At 40.3% G+C, this 19,109-nt stretch overlaps 1 protein-coding gene across 3 annotated transcripts in view; it reads right to left on the bottom strand.

Moving 5' to 3' along the window:
• Window positions 1–18,861, bottom strand: part of dachd (dachshund d) — a 112,112-nt gene extending 93,251 nt beyond the window's left edge. For 2 of the 3 annotated variants that reach the window (XM_085920059.1, XM_085920061.1), the window contains exon 1: window positions 17,969–18,860. In XM_085920059.1, the coding sequence (XP_085776185.1) occupies window positions 17,969–18,555 (587 nt within the window). In that variant the 5' untranslated portion in view covers window positions 18,556–18,860. Of the gene's footprint in view, window positions 1–17,968 lie in introns of all 3 variants that reach the window. The other variant, XM_085920060.1, reaches the window with a different exon arrangement.
• Window positions 18,862–19,109: the final 248 nt, after the last annotated feature.

Raw genomic sequence — 19,109 nt, 5'->3', positions numbered from 1 at the left:
ATTCCCCCTCCCCCCACGACATTAAAGTCCTTCACAGAAATCAGAATTTAATAAATCACCCCAGAGCTTGACAGAGTTTATCTCCGGGGGTCGCCTCTGCTGCGCAGACACTCGGCGGCAGACAAAGCCTGGTACGATAAGATGTGAAATTAAATACAGTTAGTACTTTGAGACAAAAGGCGATAGAGTGTCACGACTAGCTTTGAGCGGCATAAACGGCCGGCCTGCTTACACAAACGCCACAGAGACCGAGAGGTGATTCATTTCAGGTTCCCCCCACATTTAGCCTCATTTGCATCATCCACTGTCAACATATCGCCTCTCCCAGATACATTCAAGAGCTTTTATTAGGGCATCCAAGAGATGACATCCTTTTTTTTGCAATGTTATTAATCACCAGGGCTCTACTCCAATGCAGAGCCATCTCCATCACGGATCAAACGCTATCTGCCCGTGTTGCCTTTCAGTCAGCAGACATGCCTGACACCAGCCATCAGCGCAGCTAAAGGAGACTTATGAGAGCGCGTCGGGTCTCCGACGACCTTACAAATGCGCTACATGAGCGTTTAATACCGGCGGGGGTATAAATGTGAGGATTTGTTCAGCGCTAGTCGGATCTGTCAGAGCAAACCCCGGGCAGCGCAGCATAGGAGCACAGACGAGAGAGATGGAGCGAGAGGCCCGCTGCTGTAAAAATAATATAACAATGAAACGGCTGCCCTGGTGTTATGAAGAAGATTGCTTTTAACGAGTAATATTGTTTTCAATTAACTGTGCTCTCGTCAGGAGATGGACGACCTCCCTTGATGTTGCCCCAACATGGTAGTTAGGAGAACGCACTGTCAGGTATTCGAGAATTTGCAGCTCCTTCAATAGTAGTAGTGAGCCACAATTATATCACAATAAAATGTGTCGTTATCTACAGTACAGTACAGTACAGATAACTACTTCAACTACTTCATCAAATACTTCATTGTTGTGTTTTTAACACTGTCCTCTGTTTGGGATGCAGACAGGAAGGGCTCCAAGATTTATATACTTCCAGGGCTAAAGTGGGGGTACACTTAAGAAGAGGGGCCTGACAAAATAATTTAGAAAATATATAATATTATTATAAATTTAAAATATCAAATGAAATGCTGGAGGGGTTTATTGCACAGCGATAATTCGAAACCTGTTCTCTCTGGGGAAAACGGCTAACATTTATGTCATACATGGCGGCAAGAGGGAGAGGCTAACGAATGAGATTTTACATTCATAATAATAATATTCACGTCACATTTTGTCTGAATGTAGTTTTTTCCTCTACTTAATTAACAAAGATATATTCATAAATATAAATAAATGTATTGAAAACAGGAAGCATGGAAACAGAAATGGAACTCAGTCCAACTGCAGGTAAGCGAGAGCTCAGGATTTCACGACACTACGTGGTGGCACTCATGGGAAATGTGGTCGATTTCAGTCAAAACACTGCCGCTTTTGTCCTTATAGCACCGCCATAATCAACGAAAACTGAAAAGTCTCCTAGTGGCTCTTTAATTTGTCAATAAATATAAAATATACTCGTATCATTGTTCAAATGCGTTCAGACGAACTATATGATATTTTAATGCAGATACTGTACAAAATATATATATTCTATCAATAATCATACCACGAGTCTCTTATGTTTAATAATCCTAATCCACCGGACCTGTTCCGTTCAACAATTCCTAACACGACTGACCCACGGCCCACCCTTGGAACATTGTGACCTGCGGGTGAAGCCTAATCTCTTCCGACTGTGTCCTTCCCCGCTGACCAGACGGCTGTCATCCACAGCCATCGCTGTTCCTGCGACTGATGTCTTCCTGCTGAGCCAACAGTGCCAGGGAACTGTCAACAGGCCGGGCCCCAGCAGGGACTCCAACTGAGCTTCTCGAAGGTTCCGCAGGCAATGACACTCCAACGTTCTCCTGTGGAATGTGGAGAAGAATGGCAGGAATGCAGGGTGCCATCATGCATCCTGATAACATTCCGCATCCAAGAGCATGATTACTTTCCCACTGCAGTCAGCCAGTCCATGGATGGCATTGCATTGAAGGCCTTTTGTAAGAATGCATTTTTAGAATTTAATCTTCAACTAAGTGTCGAGAAGTCTTACTTATGCATAGAGTTTATTGTTTGCCATTCATTACAACAAAGATGTTCGACAAACTGGTTGCGGAGTTGTTTTCAAGCAATAACCGATATTTCTCCACCAGAGTGAAGTAATAAAAAACCAGACCCAGTAAGGTATTGTAATGCGTCACGTCGAGCCAAGAAGAACAACAGCAGCTGCACTTTGAGCTGGTGATATTGAATGGGACCAATATTTAAAAACACAAATAAAAAATGAAAACACTCACTGAGCTGTTGTCGGAGTGGACACAATTCGCACACCCAGACTCACTCACAAGGTAACCAGAACACTATAGATCGGTCTCCGTTCAATCCATATGGCAGGGGTCAGAAACAGTTCTTGTAGCTGCACTTTTCAGGAGCCCCCTTCTTTTACCATGTCAAGGATGATCAGGGCACTTCTCGCGTACACCACCTTGGAGGAAATTAAAGGAGTCGCTCCCATTGGCTGTCAAGTAGACTGTGTTCACACCCACAGCAGTGCAAATGCCCCTTTTTTTTAAATATGCCACGCTTCACAGACCTGAGAAAATACCCAATGTTAATCGAGCACAAGTCACAGACTTAGACGACGCCTCACACAAGGCGTGAACTGGCCACTAAAATGGAGCCGGTTATCGATATGTTTTCTCCAAATTTGCCTGTAAATTCATTAAAAATATCTCTAACATTATCTAAATTACTAGACATTAACATGTGTTAACAAGCCTTCTTTCAATCTTTAAGCATGATGGACTGGTTATTACAAATGTATAAAATTTAATATCTCTGGTAGTTTAGATTGAGGTCTTAATTTGTTAAACACAGATGTTTACACTTAATTTACCACAGCTAATTTATTTACGTGACTAATTTACTTATTTTGTATGAGTAAAATGTGAAGAAATTGCATTTCTGCCACTTTCCACAGCTTGTCTTGATCCTGCCACTACTTCTGTCTTGTTAAACAACCTTCTGTATGTGGCCTGCAACAACAGGAACAGGAAATGGCACAGCTGTCGATGTCAACACAAATAGTGAATATTTACAGACGCTCAAACACGCCGGAGAGCTTAGTGGTGGATGAACACAAGCACATTTGCACCGACTCCACCTCTGCTGTGAGCATCAGATAAGGGAAGAAATAATAAAAAACGGACTGTATCCGCCACTGCGTAACATAAACTTTGTTTGATGTGAGCAGTTCATTCTTTTTATTGTTCCTGTGTTCAAATAACGAGTCATTTTTTTCCTTCCCAGAGCAAATAAACGGCACAAAGGAGGGTTTGATGTCCGAAATGTGATCTGTAATTCTTTGTATTGTCTCCACTTCCTAGCGTGGCTTCTTGAAAGGTCAGCAGGGGGAGAGAGAAAAAAAAAGGCCATTTGATAACTACAGAAGGACCTTTTGGCTTTTATTACACCGTCTTTCATGTGTTTTAAAACAAAGCATGGCATGCTCTTGGAAAAGTAATTGATCACCTCCATCTTCATTAAAACTAGCTTCAAAGCAAGGTCAACGAGCAGGCATCCCGAAGAGGGATTGTTGGTTTGAGGCTAAGTAGAAGTAAGAATACTGTGTTGTTTGTCCAATGACACCAATCGTCTTACAATACAGTAATTTAAGTGTCAGAATTTCAAAATTATAGAAATCTCTTTACTAATCAATAGACTTTTTTTTTTAAATGTATTGGGGGAAAATCAAAATTACCATAAGCGTGACATTGATTACTGACAATACAAATACTTGATCCAGTTGTAACAGATTTGTCTCATATAAGATAAACAATGGTATACAAATCAATACTGATATGTTTTCCCACATGTAATGTACATTAAATGACTGTGTTGTGTAACTGGTGAAGGGAAAACAATAAATGAGGAAATATATCATCAAGTACCCCAAAATCTTATCATAAAAATAAAGTCAAAGCTGTCAAAACTTTCCCCAAATGTAACATCAGACAGTGACAATATTGAATTTGATCCAGTTGGATTGATAATGTTTTGTATGACATGATGTGCTACAGATAGTGCCACACTCATTTTTTTCCAATTATAACCACCACAACTTCAACTATATTTTTCTGACAGTAACCTTGGGAGACACTTAAGACCCACTAGCCTGCGAAAAATGTTTTTGATATGCTTGTGTCATTTAATCATCGGCGTTCTGCCACCAAGACTGCGTGGGACAATTTTGCAGGATATTAACTCCCGGCTAAAGCCCGCCTTGTATCATTTGCCGGGCCCAGTCAAGCGGCATTCCCAGGAGGTATCTTGCTCTCCTAGACACTCGTAAGTGATCCAAGCTCGACTGGGCACGATACACAGGTAGAATGAGCCATAAAGGGATAAAGGAATGAGGCAATGGCAGATTTAAATTAAGTCTTTCACTGACAAGCCACCATTGTGAAAAAAATGTGTATTTGTGATTTGGGTGATGAAACAAACACAATGATTCTGTAATGAATTAAGTTCAAATAACCATGGAAAATACAGAGGAACATCAAACAAAAGCCACATGGGATCCAAAGGTAATGGGGATTTGACCAAATTAGCTTTATTAACTGCAAAAAAAAAAAGTTGATGATCATCTCATCAGTTTCCTGAGTTCTCAGTGGTTTGTATTCACTTGAGATAGCTGTGTTGCTGTAGCTCAACTTCTCATAGCTGACGTTGTATTTTTTTTATTTATTTATAGATTTATATTTTTAGACAGCAAACTAGTTGAACGTAAATGAACAGTGCCTCTACTGTGAAGTACTGTATTTTTTTTTGCCTCAATTGCTTCATGCAGTTGACAATCATTTTAATCCATTTATCCCCAAAAGTTGAAAATTATTTACTACAACTACTTAGTTCGTTAGTCCGTGCCAGTGATGCATAGTTACAATTTGTCGAATATGTGCCTTGGCTCAATAACTGTTGGGTAATACTGAATTAATCGTAATATCAATCATCATGGTCATCCCTACAACCAGCCAAATTTTGGCTGGTGAAATGAAACAACTCCATCACAATTTGTTTTCAACGTTTCAATAGAAAATGAATTTCAATACAGGGTCCAAGCGGAGCATGACCCTCAGACTGAACGTCTCGCACACACATACGCACACTATACAATGCACACAATAAAGCAAAGGCAAGTAATGAAAAAGCTACACAAAGAAGTAGGTCAGCCTCTCATAATTGTCAATCATGCAATAAATGTGTGAGCACCACAAATGAATACAGCATTGGGAAAGAGACAAAGCGTATTGGCATGCTATGTCAGCTTGACTCAATTCATCCTGCTTTTCACACAAGACCATTCACATGTGAACTTCTCTCTCTTTCGCTCTCTCTCACTTTCACACTACCTCGCCCGCTCACGCGCTGCAAATGTGTGAGCCGCGCCGGGGTTAATGTATGTGGACGCGTCGTCCCAGCCCAGGGCCACGTTATTACCATGAGCCGTGTTTATTTCCATAGAGGAGTCATATTATTTGCCTCACCGCGATGGAATGACCACAAAAAGTTACTTTTCTGCCGCTAGAAGCTTGAATGCAGCCGTGTGGATGCAATTTATTGTTTTGGAGATGAGATGCACATGATAGAAGGTTGTCAAAAGTATTAGAAGACATCCCCATTACAAATTTCAGATCGGAAAAAAAAATTCCACACCACATACAGACAAGCATGCCTTTTACAGACCTTACTGGAACTACTGGGAATAAAAAAGGGCCATCAAACAAATTGTTCCCACAAAATCAGAAGCGTACAATTATCCCTATCAATTATTTATTTGCAATTTATGTGCAGGCTGGACCGCTCACCGAATGGTCTGATTAGACAGATGACTGGATGTAGTTCTCTGAGGTACACATCCACCATCAGAGGACACTGGCATGAGTGCCTCATAACATTTGAAATGTATGTTTTATTTATTTTAATATATGTGATGTTTGTTTTCTACCCTGTGGGCCAAGAGCCTGTAATATTAAGTTTATATATAATTATCCTATTACAAGCTCGTGTACAGCAAAAATGGCCAAGCCTTGCCACAAATACCAAAAAAATATATATATAATTTTTTGGAAATAGCTAATAATCAGCTGATTGAAGTGGATCCCAACAGTGTGCCTTTGATGCATGTGAATGTACATACTTGTTTTTTTCAATCAACACTGATTGAATAACTCAACCAATCCTCACTCATTAGATCAATCATCATCATAATTATTTTTCAAGGTAATAAGAGATTGAAATGATATTAAACTGTTTTGCGGTTATAATTTGTGGCATATTTACAAATTAGTAATAAAGGCAATTATTTATTTTTGAATTGGCAAAACTGCCCTTTTCTCCTTACACAGGATAAGCAGTATATAAGCATATATATATGCAGTATATAAGCATATAATTATCCTATTACAAGCTCGTGTACAGCAAAAATGGCCAAGCCTTGCCACAAATACCAAAAAAATATATATATAATTTTTTGGAAATAGCTAATAATCAGCTGATTGAAGTGGATCCCAACAGTGTGCCTTTGATGCATGTGAATGTACATACTTGTTTTTTTCAATCAACACTGATTGAATAACTCAACCAATCCTCACTCATTAGATCAATCATCATCATAATTATTTTTCAAGGTAATAAGAGATTGAAATGATATTAAACTGTTTTGCGGTTATAATTTGTGGCATATTTACAAATTAGTAATAAAGGCAATTATTTATTTTTGAATTGGCAAAACTGCCCTTTTCTCCTTACACAGGATAAGCAGTACAGAAAAATGATGGATGGATTGACGGGTGGAACATGAAACAAAAATAATCAAAGATCCACCCCAAAAAACGTGAGCTTTAAAAAACTGTTTACATATTTAGAAGTGTGGCTCATAAAATAAAACACAGAACATAATCAGATATCAGAATTGTATTCTGCCAAATATCTGAATCGGCATCACCCTAAAAAATCCGGAATAGTCAGGCCCTATTATCTAATATTAAAAAAACAAGCAACCCAGGCAAAATAGAGGTCCACACTGATATACAAATCATACATTTAGACAAGGCTTGAAAAAATTGCAAATACGTAATTTTTCAGTGAATAGTTTGAGATACGTTTCAAAGAAAAAAAGGGGATGCAAATATGCAATTGCATCTATGAGGAAGCCATTCTGCACTTTGCAAATTGTGATTTAACTATTAGGCTTATTTACACAACAACTGCTCCTGCTAAATTTCTCAATCCATGACTTGGCAACTCAGTTGCGTAAAAATCCCCCATGTACAAGTGGCGACAAAAGTCACTCAGTGGGACAACGCCAAATCACTATAATGTCAAAGCCCAAGGGTAAGCAGAGCTGCAGTGTTAGCACATATTAGTATTAGATAACAGATTATTCTTAGCTTGCTGAGGGAATGCTTTAATTCGCAAATTGCTGTTTGAACACTTCCTGTTCAGAGGCTATGGTCACACTGCATTTCAATTCCAAATTCCAAACAATCTAAACTGAACATTTCCGATTTTTTCAAATCCGACTTGGGCCACTTTCATATGTGGTCTTAGATCGGATGATCCGATGTTTTGCAGTGCAACAGCAGCCTGAACGGCCAGGTCAAATATATCCAACCAAGACGTCATCATACGTTCCTGACCCCAAATCCAAATGTTACAACAGAATTGTAAGTATGAAGATATACTCTATCATTTCCTTTGTGTATTTTGATGGAAGAATATAAGAAACCTGTTTGAAATTGTGGGGAATCAATGACAACAATATAGCCTTTTGGCTCCAATTCCCAAACTGTGTTCGTTCCTTGGCGACACCTGCGGGTGTTTTGATTTACCAGGCGTCCTGGCTGGTCCATCAGAACACTGGAATGAGGTGATTTACGGTAACAATTTGGCAGTTTTCAAAAGTTAACGTACAACCCAAATGGTTTAGAAGCTATTATTTTTGGGTAACGTAGTTTCATGTTGTTGCTTTAAACAGTCACCACTTTAAAGCGAATAAGACAGACTTTTGGCTGTACTCCTGGCAGTCGTCCCCAAACGTAGTCGCTTTTTGACACCTGCGAAGGTTATGAGTTGGCTATCAATAACACCAGGTCAACGAATTTTCATCCAACACTGTCACTCCTCTTCTTTCTGCGACTCGCGTCTTCTGTCCAGCCGGATTAACCGTTGGACTCTTTTTATTGGCCACACCGCTCTTGTTTGTCCCCCTCACCGACTCAAATGTCAGCATCTCCCTGACGTTTCCTCAAAATCGCCCGCGCCGCCACTTTGCTGCGGCGCCCAGCTATTATTACCTTCCTCTTAAAGAGTGACAGGCGGTGTCCTCGGAGACAAGCGCTGCGTCAAGCCAAGGTGCTGTCGGGCCAATGAGATGGCGAGGGGCAGACCTCTTTGAACCTAATGTGCTTTGATGCTACGGTCAGGCGTGAACCACTATAATATATGACTGAAACTATTGATGCACGACTCTCATTAAAGCAAGTTGAGTTCCATTTGAATTGTTATTCCTGAGCATACCAAAGTCTTTTACTAACAGTAGTTATTGTTTGGTTAAGCCTGGCATGCTGTGGAATAATCCCTATCCCACTAAGGGGCGAACCATTGCAAGTGTTTTCAAAGATGGCCAATGTTGCGTGCTTGTCAGGGTTTGCTCAAGGACGCAAATATTCTCCAGTCACAATTTCGCAGAAACGTTTCTTGTTGCAAAAAAAAAGTTGAATATATTCTTTCCTAAGCTTTCTCTGCCCCATAAGTAACATACACTCTTAAAACCAAAGGGTTAAAAAATTGGACTGACCTAGGAAGTCGGGTCAGTTCGACACAAAACAAGTTTTTTTAAGGGTGTAGTGTACCGTAAAATCTAATCAATATTGGCCCAACAACAAAAGAATAGTGAAGACCTGACCGGATACTATTCTGAAAGAACGTCTGAAAGACAGAATGGGTACAATCTGGTGATCCATGTTCACGTCTGGAAACATCAGCCAGCTTGATGGCTCTATATGACTCATAAATGTAGGTTGCATTAAATCCTCTCTTGACAAATTCATTTGATGAACACTATTTTAAAAGTGAACATTTTCAATTCCAACATGATGCACCAAAGTTGGTCAACATTCCAAAGTTATTCCCTCAGAGGTTTTAATACCATGGTTGTGCTTTTCAATAAAACCTTAAACAGTACAATACCCGTGTTGAAAATCAAAGCAATGTTTCATCTGCTGACTCAACTCAGCAATGTGAGATTTAATCCAACACAACACACACGGGCACACACATACGCACACACCAGTGACTGCATCGAGTGTTTGTCTGCTTCAGACTTCCCGTCAAACGGAGTTAAGGTCATTTTTCTTTGGTTGGTCATCACAAGGTATTGACTGAGGGTGAAAGCTTTTGAAGCAGCGTGAAGAATGAGCCGCTAGTCTCGAGTGTCATTAGCTCGGGGGGCCTTTCTCAGCTAGCGCCAGGTAAAGATTAGATAACAATCGGGTCTTTTTTTTTTTCAATGAAAGATCCCACGTTGTGCTCTTCAACTGAAGAAGACGACACAGCAGGAAAAATATGATATTTAACTAAATCACGGCCGATTGTTGGCCGTTGTCACAATGGTCTGCATTTTACTCAGGTGCACTCCCTGAGTACATTTGCTCTTACTTTTTTCACTTGTGACAAGTTGAAGTGAGGCCTCTATTTTTGGCATGAAAGTCCGAGGAAATAGGTTGCATTATCCCAACTTGTTTATGCACATTTCAAAAGTGTTTACACGGGAACAAATTTTGACCAAGCACTATATGGATAAATTGACATATACTTCCTCCACACAGGAAGGCTGGAGCTTGAATCAAGCCTTGCACCTCCAAAATTTGAAGCAAACAAACTAATTAGTGCGCCATCGTGCCGCCTGCTTAAAAAATAGAAAATTAATTCAAAATTATTTCATGCAATTTTAAGATTTTTACAATAAACAACAAAAACTGTTCTTTTTATTTTTAAATGTAAAAACATTTAAATTTAAAAGAAATTAAAACTGCTAGATTGAGATATATTGGTCTTTCTTCCAAATTATCTGTCATTTATTTGGGGGGAGGAAAATTTCTGTATCAAAAGTACTAGTAGTATCAATACGTCGTATCGCCACCGGTGACTACTGAAGAATTCAGTACTCCTATTGGTATCTACCTGAAAAAAATCTCGACAGGGAAGAAAAACATGCGTAATTTTTACCTAAACAAAGAACTAAGACACCTTTCTGCATTTTGCATGCTCAAGTGTCCAATCTTTACACATTTCAGTCATTCATAGACTGTATTTGTATGACGCTAAGGAGGAGCTCCTTCACATTGCAAAATCTTCCACAGGCTATTTTGCGAGATTCTTGCAGTACTAAGCTGACATTATTAAAGCTGAACAGCTTGTTTGGAGGAGAAAGCTGAAGAAAGCGTAACTCTTGAGGAACAACATCTGTGTGTTTATGCAGGAGAAGATTCATCCCCGATAGCGGCTGTGAAAGAAAAAAAACAAGTGGAGGAAATTTGTGGAATCCCATCTGAGATGGCCTCCCTGATGGATTCCTTTTCCTGTCAGCTCAGACGAGAAATGAAGCCGGGGAAAATTAACTCCTGATACGGCCACGCTGAATTAGACAGAAAAGAGGAAGGGGGGCAGTGTGAGAGCAAACGAGACACTTTTTAAGGATTCCATCCTTGTCATTTTCAATTTTCTGCTCTTTTGGACATGCTTGTATTCAGACTCCCCAACATCTCCTCGCTATATCAATCCTAATTAGACAATCTGGGCTCCGCCAAGGATGGGAAGCATCTTATTTGCATAATTTAATCATAAATACTCAGTGATACATATTTCCAAATGCATTTGTACAATTATCTTTTCATCCTTGGGGCAAAAAAAACATTAATATGATTAGGCAATGCTTTTCCAAAAGGGGAAAATACTCTTCTTTTTTTTTTTAAGTCCAGCTTTAGGCTATATGAAAAATTAATTAATTTCAGAGGAAAATCAATTTCTCCATGTGACCATATTAGACGGTGCCGACCCAGGACCCGTCTTCCTCTTGCCTTTCCTCCAATCAGGATATCTCATCTCCAGCTTCTAACTTGTCAGTAGCGTTTAGTGTTCTCGCATGTGGCTAAATACGGCGCATGGTGAGGAGGAGGATGGTGAAGGAGGACGTACTTGATATGAAACTTGTTTTATATGATTCAATGACTGCTGTTAATAATCATCTCGTGCTTTTCAACTGAGCTATGTGCTCTAAAAAAATAGATTCTATTACAATATCAAATTTTACATCACTAATGACGATCTAACATTACACGAAAAACACTTCTAGGTTGTAACAGGAAAAGGAGACAAAGTCAGACAATTGAGAGAGAGGTCAAATGAGAATTAATAAGATTAAGAGAATGTTGCAACTTTTTGTCACGTAATAAGAATAAAGTCATACAATTATGGGAAATATATTATAATCTTACTGAAATGAAATTCAAATGTTTCAAGAATAAGGTTGTATTATTTGAGAAGTTCAAAGTGTTACGAGAGAAAACTTGCATTGTAATGAAAATAAAGTAACATGAGGCCAGTGGTCATTTTTATATACGTTGTTATATAACGTGGCAGACAAAGGCGCAGATTTACAAGATATGTAAAAAGAAAAAAAATATTAATGAAGCTTGATTGAGAATTCTTTGTCAATGTCTCATAGCATCTTTTTTTCTTTTCCTCAATATGTTTCTAAAACTTTTGATACAAATAAGAACCAGAGCTGGAGTAGGCAAATGAAGCAAATGCGGATCTTAGCCATGCAAATAGCCTCCAAAGCCACAAACGTCGTTAAGACGACGGCAAACAAAGCCTCTCTTAACAAGTCCAATCTGCAGCCTCTTTACTCAAAACAATGTCGGGATTTTGAGGGAATGGTTTTTTTTTTTGCACTTGTTCCAACTGGATGAATGTCAAGTTAATAAAGCCCTTCTGATTTTTCAAGGAGACTATTTGCAAGGGGAGCATCGGGTGGGGGCGCACCTTGTCGCCATCTGCCACCTGCACAGTTGACTTGAGCACATGTACTGTACCTAATCAAATTTAGCAGAGCTCCACTGATGGATTAAAGAAAAAAAATACGGCCCACTCCTGTTTAAACAGTCTCAAACAAAACAAGGCACAATTTGACTTTCAAGGAAGTGCTTGAATAGATTTGGATTTGAAACATTTTTGTGTACCATTAACTTCACCCCCCCCCCTTTTCTAATCAGGCATCTGTCACTCTTGTTTTTGAAGTTATTATCGCCTGGGCTCCCTCTTGGATGTGGTTGCTGGGTGACGGGTATCTCAGCACCCACTCTAACCGGGTAGAAGCATTTGAATGGAATCTAGAAATCTCCCCTGAGCACCTGTAAACACATTGGCGCCTTGTAAGAAAACAAATATAAGAGCTCGATGGAGGAGAGGGAGTGGGGGGGGGGGGGGAGTTGTCAGTGGTAGAGGGGGCTGGCACCCTCGGTGGCAGATCACACTGAGCGTTATGCAAAACAATTACCGTCATTTCCAGATGTGTGAGTGTAGTTTGAAACACACTTGATATGTGCAGAGGAGCCACAGTGACAGGCTGCCAAGCTAAAGGTGCAGATGATGTGCTTTTGTTCAAAAGGTATAGCAAGTGTTTTTAAAAAGTATCAGCCCCTTTGATACTTGTAATATGTTGGGTAAGTTATGTGCACCCAAATACAAATACAAATATTAAAAGTACTGTTTTGATGTGATTTGGTTCTATTTTTAAATTGTGGTTTTCTGTATCTGGTCAAAGTCAGAGTCTAGAAAAAGTTGGGAATCAAAAACTGGAAAATGTATTTATTTATTTACTGTTCATGTATGTTGATAATGTTTGGAATAAAGCAAACCAAACCAAAAGGGTTATGACAATATGAGAAGTTGGCAAATTAGCCAATCATTTGTGATAAATAAATAAAAAATTAACATTAAAATAAAGTCCAATTCAAATCAAAGGTCAATGATGTGAATTTGCTGAAAAGGGTGTTTGGTCGAGTGAAAAAAAGTGCATTTGGGAAGGCTGACACATTGACATTTTTAATCTGACACTTTAGATCAGGGGGTCACCAACCCCACAGGCACCAGTTAGCCCCCAAGGACCAGATAAGTAGCTTGCAGGCCTGTTCTAAAAATAGCTTACCAGTGATGGGAAACTGTGATTGCCAAATTTTAGGAAAAACTTAAAGAAAGTGTTGTATGTTCATATTTATCTGTCAAATCATTGTTGATAATGTCTGAGGTCATGAAAATGACCAATGCTTTCATATACATACATGAATGAATTGTTAAAAATAACATCTAATTAAAAGTTATTTGAGCAAATTAGTTTTTCGGAAGTTTGTATGAAATGGCTAGCCCTTCAATTTATCAGTACCAATGAAGTAGCTTTCACTTTCAAAAAGTTAGTGACCCCTCTGTTAAAAGTTAAAAAAAAAAAAAATCAAAAGAAATATGTATTGAAACAAATTTGAAATTTTTTAGAATAAATCTGTAAAATTACCCCAAAAAAATGTCATAAATGAATGAGATATCCTTCTATTATGCGAGGATAGTGTAACAATATTCAAACTAATAATTTGGTCAGTAAAGTTATGTAAAGAACTGCAAATTGAAAAGATATAATATCAGAATGCCATTAATATACTCATCAACAATTATGACATGCACATATGCATTAAAAAAAGTAATATGAGAAAAAATATTTTGTCAAAAACAATGAAAAAACCATTTCAAACAAAAGTATAAGATTTAAAAAAATAAAGTCAAAAAATAAAATTAGATGAAAATAAGGTTGCCATTTTGTCGTGAGTAAATTTGCTATGTCAAAGGTGACTCGTGGGAGTGGAGTGTATTTAAGGAGGGGCTCCTTCCCCAGTCGTATGATGCTGTCTGGGGTGCTTAACCTTCAGGTGGAGTGAGGTGCGACCATGATTGTCAATTAACTGCAACATTCTCAGCAACAGAACACCAATGGCATATATTTAGACCCACGGAACAGATCACTTCTCCGCCGCCACCACCTTCTATGTTATAATAACCTTTCAGAGAGTTCAAGTGTCACACAGCAATAAGAACCTTTTTCCATCCCACCGCGGGGAAAATGAAAAGGAAAACAAGTAGCGGGAACAGAGGGGGCTCCTGGAGGGTTGCTCGTAATGTAAGGGAGATTACTGAACCTAGATCTGTGCGTGCGTGTGTGTGTGTGTGTGTGTGTGTGTGTGTGTGTGTGTGTGTGTGTGTGTGTGTGTGTGTGTGTGTGTGTGTGTGTGTGCAAGTGTGTGTGTGTGAGAGAGAGAGAGAGAGAGAGAGAGAGAGAGAGAGAGAGAGAGAGAGAGAGAGAGAGAGAGAGAGAGAGAGAGAGAGAGAGAGAGAGAGAGAGAGAGAGAGAGAGAGAGAGAGAGAGAGAGAAGGAGAGGAGGCTCAAGAGAGCCCTTAAGAAAATGAAGGGGTCAACAATGACTGTATTCCAAAAGACTAACAAGAATGTCAAAGTACAAAAACACAGTGCACCCCTAAAAGGCACATGGTGAAAATCCACAATAAAGCCTGTCACAAAATAAAAACCATAAATGATTTCATTGTCGAAATATTTTGCATTAGCATTGAATTATACAAACCTGATTTGCTCATGGCCGCGAGCATTTATTTACTAAACTTCAGAGAGTAACGGGTACGTTTACTCATTGGACGGCAGGCTTTAGTTGTAATATTATATTATTCTCTTTTTCAAAATGTCGGGTCAAATTCACTCAACCTGTAACATCAGCTTTACAGATACCAGCCGACGGTGTGTGTTGTTGTGGAGATGTTTACAGTGCCACCTGGTGGTAGCAGGAAAATAACAATCGTCATCAATAATCTTTTGTTCATGGGAGGAAGTGAATGAATATTTGGAGTGAGCTGCTGTATGTAGTAGGGGTCAGTATAATAGGGTTGAATGATTGTCAAGTATAATATCACTGCGATTGTTTTCCCTCAATATTCCAATTACGAATTAATATGAGATTATTTTTTAAGATTCTCTTGTGTATTTTTTAATAAACACATTATTTGAATTTCTATAAACGATATAAGCTACATTTTGGTTTTATAGGTTAGGCTTAAGCTAAAATAAAGGCGAATTAAACATGAATTCCTACGAGACAGTATATCTATTTCAATTAGACCTCATGTTGCCTCATACTGAAACAGAAACCAATTCAGTAGCTTCCTTCTGATCTTCATCACAAGATTAAAAAGCTCTATTAATGAAAACTAAATCCTTTTTTTTTTTAAACAACACTTTTTTCTGTGTCTAAGTTAAAAGCAAAAGATGACAGAAGGTGCCTTCTTGTTATGAACTTTTGGACATTTAGTACGTCAAAAAAACTGCAACATGCTCAACAAAGTGAGTTGTATAAATCCAAATTATTTATAAAAGAGACAAGCAGTGATGGCACAATGTTGAACTGTGTTTTAGCACAATAGACAACCGGGGGTGAACAGAGGGGGGGGGCTTAATAGTCGCCTGTGAAATAGTGCGACCCCATTGTACACGATACACAAGTATTATTCACCTCATTGTTGCGTAAATAAAGAAGAGCAGCAACTGATGGAGGGGGGGAAACCATTTCCAGAGGGTACTTTTTTATCTGACGGGTGGGAAAAAAGAGGTGGGGGGCGGGCAACCTGTTTACACAAACTGACCGTCTTGTCAGCGGCAGTTCAATCACACACTAACACACCCACACAGGCACACAAATAAAATCATTGTAAGCAACAGAAGCCTTTTATCCAGCAGATGCCTCTCGCACGTGATGTAATTCTGCAAATGGGACGGGCGGCCGGACGAACGCTCAAGCGGACGGGCAGGCCTCTTCTTGACTGATTGATTTGGAGCCCAGCACCGACCCGCAGGACCTGGCGGCTTTCACAGACAATTACAGTGCTGTGTCCGTGTGCCCCGTAATAGCTCGGCACTTTAGCGTCATTAAAGCAGCGCGAGGCACTGCATTATCCTTTAACCCCCCACACCAATCCAGCAAAATGACAAACGCAAGCACACACCTAACCCCACTGACATGAAGAGAAGTACGAATATGCAAGCAAACAGGAAGCCGATGACTCACGTGTGTCAAGATTTGCCCAAAGTTCACTAATGTCTAATAAGTGATAAAAGGGAAAAAACCTTGGCAACCAAAGGAACTGGCATTAGACAGCAGTAGATTTGAAAACCTAATTTCAACCAGAAATGCATGCTGGTAGATGACCACAACGTACCCTGAGGCTTTCAGCCAATTTTTTTATGATTTTTTTTAAATTATTTTATTTGTGTATTGCTGTCATATCATATTGAAAAGCATGAAATGCATCTGCAACTTTTGAATAAAAAAATATAGAAAACAAATAAATACAAATTTTAAAAAAACAAAGCATCCCACCCTCTTATGCACATAACATACTGTAATAAACATGTTTGACTGTCATATTTGTCTGTGCATTCTTTTATTCATTAAATCTGAAAAGGCACCTCAACTTAACATTATATAAATGCTTTCACTCAGTGACAAAAAAAAAACATGCGCAGTAATATAATTGATTTTAGCAGTAGTCAATATTTTTTTAAGATGACCAAGTGTCTCAAAGTGTTTACGACTATTCCGCCACTTTCCCATCATATTTGCATTTCTTGCTTGTAGCCGTGGATACAGTTGGGAGGTGGGATCGATATGGAATCAATCACAGTGACAGGTGAGACGGTCAGTCTGACCGCCATGTGTGTGTGTGTGTGTGTGTGTGTGTGTGAGAGAGAGACAGGAATAATCAACTATTGATCTGGGGGCTTTTAATCACGCCATATTAAAACATATGGCGGTCCAAAAATCTTCCGATTGCTAATATGGAGTGATGTATTAATTCCCTCCCTCGTGCATGTGTGCGTGCGCATGTGTGTGTGTCACTGTGTCTCTGTGGTGAGCTTTTCGACAAATGGAGGCTGTTTAATTGAGGATCGTTAATCTCCCATCATAATTCCTGGCATGTGCGCTCAGTACATTTGTAATCATTATTATGGAGTGGACTGGCAGTCAATAAAATATATATATGTATATTGTAAATTTTCTTTTAAAATGGGATGGGAAAAATGTGCATCACTGAAGAAAAAATATTTTCTTTTTACCATAATTGAATGCATGAGTGAAATGATTTGATAATTAATTTTGGCTGCTGTAGCTCATCCATAAGGACTTGGACTTTGGAGCTGTTGGGTCACGTTTGAAGACCTGCTACGGCCAAACTGTTAAAATAGTAACTAATTGTTTCTGGTTACTGCAAAATAGCCCTTGAGCAAGGCACTGTCCCCACACCCCCAGCAGTTTGTGTGTCCTTTCCATTTCTTCTTGCATGCCTGCATGTGTGTGATATGATTGTAGATTGCTAAACAAAATATCAAAACATCACAATGTTGAGGGATTATAATCTGGATAATAAATTAAAAGCAAATTAATTAATCAGTGAAGTGAACTTTAGGGGGGGGGGATTGGAATGTTGGGACTTTTATCTCAACTTTTTTCTAACCCTCCCTGGAAGTCCAAACTTTCACGCACTCTTCAAACACACTTTTGCACTCAGCAGCTTTTAGAACCTTCGTGCGCGTAAAACGCGAGAAAACACGCAACAAAGCTGAATCCCGTGCGTTTTACGCGCAAGGAGCACGGACCACAGCAAACGACCCCCCGCCCCACACACCACTTTTTTCACTTACCTGGCATTGGTGCAGTCGTTATAGAGGGTCTCAAAGTCCTTCCTGGAGATGAGCTTGCATCGATTGACGCCGGGCTGGATGGCGCCGAGCCCGCGGAGGATTCGGACCTGCTCCACGTTGCACACGACCGGCGTGATCTCCAGCCTCTTGAGCTTAGTGTAGACGGTGTGCAGGCCCCCCACCAGGTGCTTGAGGAACAAGTCGAACGCTTGGGGAAGGCAGATAAGCTCGCAGCCGTCCACGGTGAACGAGGCCACCTTGGCCCCGCGCAGCTCCACCATCTTACACTCGTTGTTTTGCGGGATGTTCTCCACGGGCGACGGCGTGGAGTAGACGGGCTTGCCGGCCCCCGAGATGCCCACCGGGCTTCCAGCGGCCAGAAGCTCGGAGCGGAAGAGCGTCTGCGCTGCTCCGACCGCGGTCTGCAGGGGAGGCAGCGAGGAGGAGGAGGACGGAGACGGAGAGGAGGTGGTCGACGGCGGAGACGCACTGATGCCGGTGCTGCTGGAGATCGCGGCCGGGGGTGGAGGAGGCGGCGGAGGGACCAGGGAAGCCGGCGGGAGGAGAGCAGCCGGGACGGCGGCCATGGTCACCTTGCAGCGCTTCGAGGGGAAGGTGCGGGGTGGGGGGGGTTATGGAAAAGTCGCCGAAGTTCAAAGTGCGCGAGCCAGCTTGGCCGAATAAAAGAAATCCACCAGAGGTTTTTTTTGTGCGTGTTTGGAGCTCCTCAGATAAGTTGCGTGGAAGTTGGGGCACCAAAAAAGAAGAACAAGAAGAGAGAGCCGTGAGTAGTGCGTGATGGGGGTAGAAAGGAGGAGGAGGAGGGGGGCAGGACAATGATCAAAGATAGGAGGAGGAATGACAGCAGGAAAATGAGCTGAAAAGTGAAGCTCGGCTCGCTGGATGACTTGTTGTTGTCACACGGTGCGCGAGGGGGTGGAGCTTGGGGACAGTGCAACAAAAAGTCTTTAGAAGAGAACACGCACGCACGCACGCACACACGCTGCGCGCACAACGCATGTCCCCTCCAATCGTGAATATGAACCTTTGTTTCCAAACCAACTTAGGAAGTCACAACAACATTTATTTGATCGATTAGTTTTTTTAAAGCTTTTGAACGAGATCGGAATTGCTCACTTAA

This window comes from Syngnathus leptorhynchus, chromosome 9, assembly GCF_054491065.1.
Source record: "Syngnathus leptorhynchus isolate UIUO chromosome 9, UIUO_Slep, whole genome shotgun sequence".
Taxonomy (NCBI): Eukaryota; Metazoa; Chordata; class Actinopteri; order Syngnathiformes; family Syngnathidae; genus Syngnathus; species Syngnathus leptorhynchus.
Note: the sequence above shows the minus strand (reverse complement) of the source record. Positions and strands in the feature narration are given on the sequence as shown.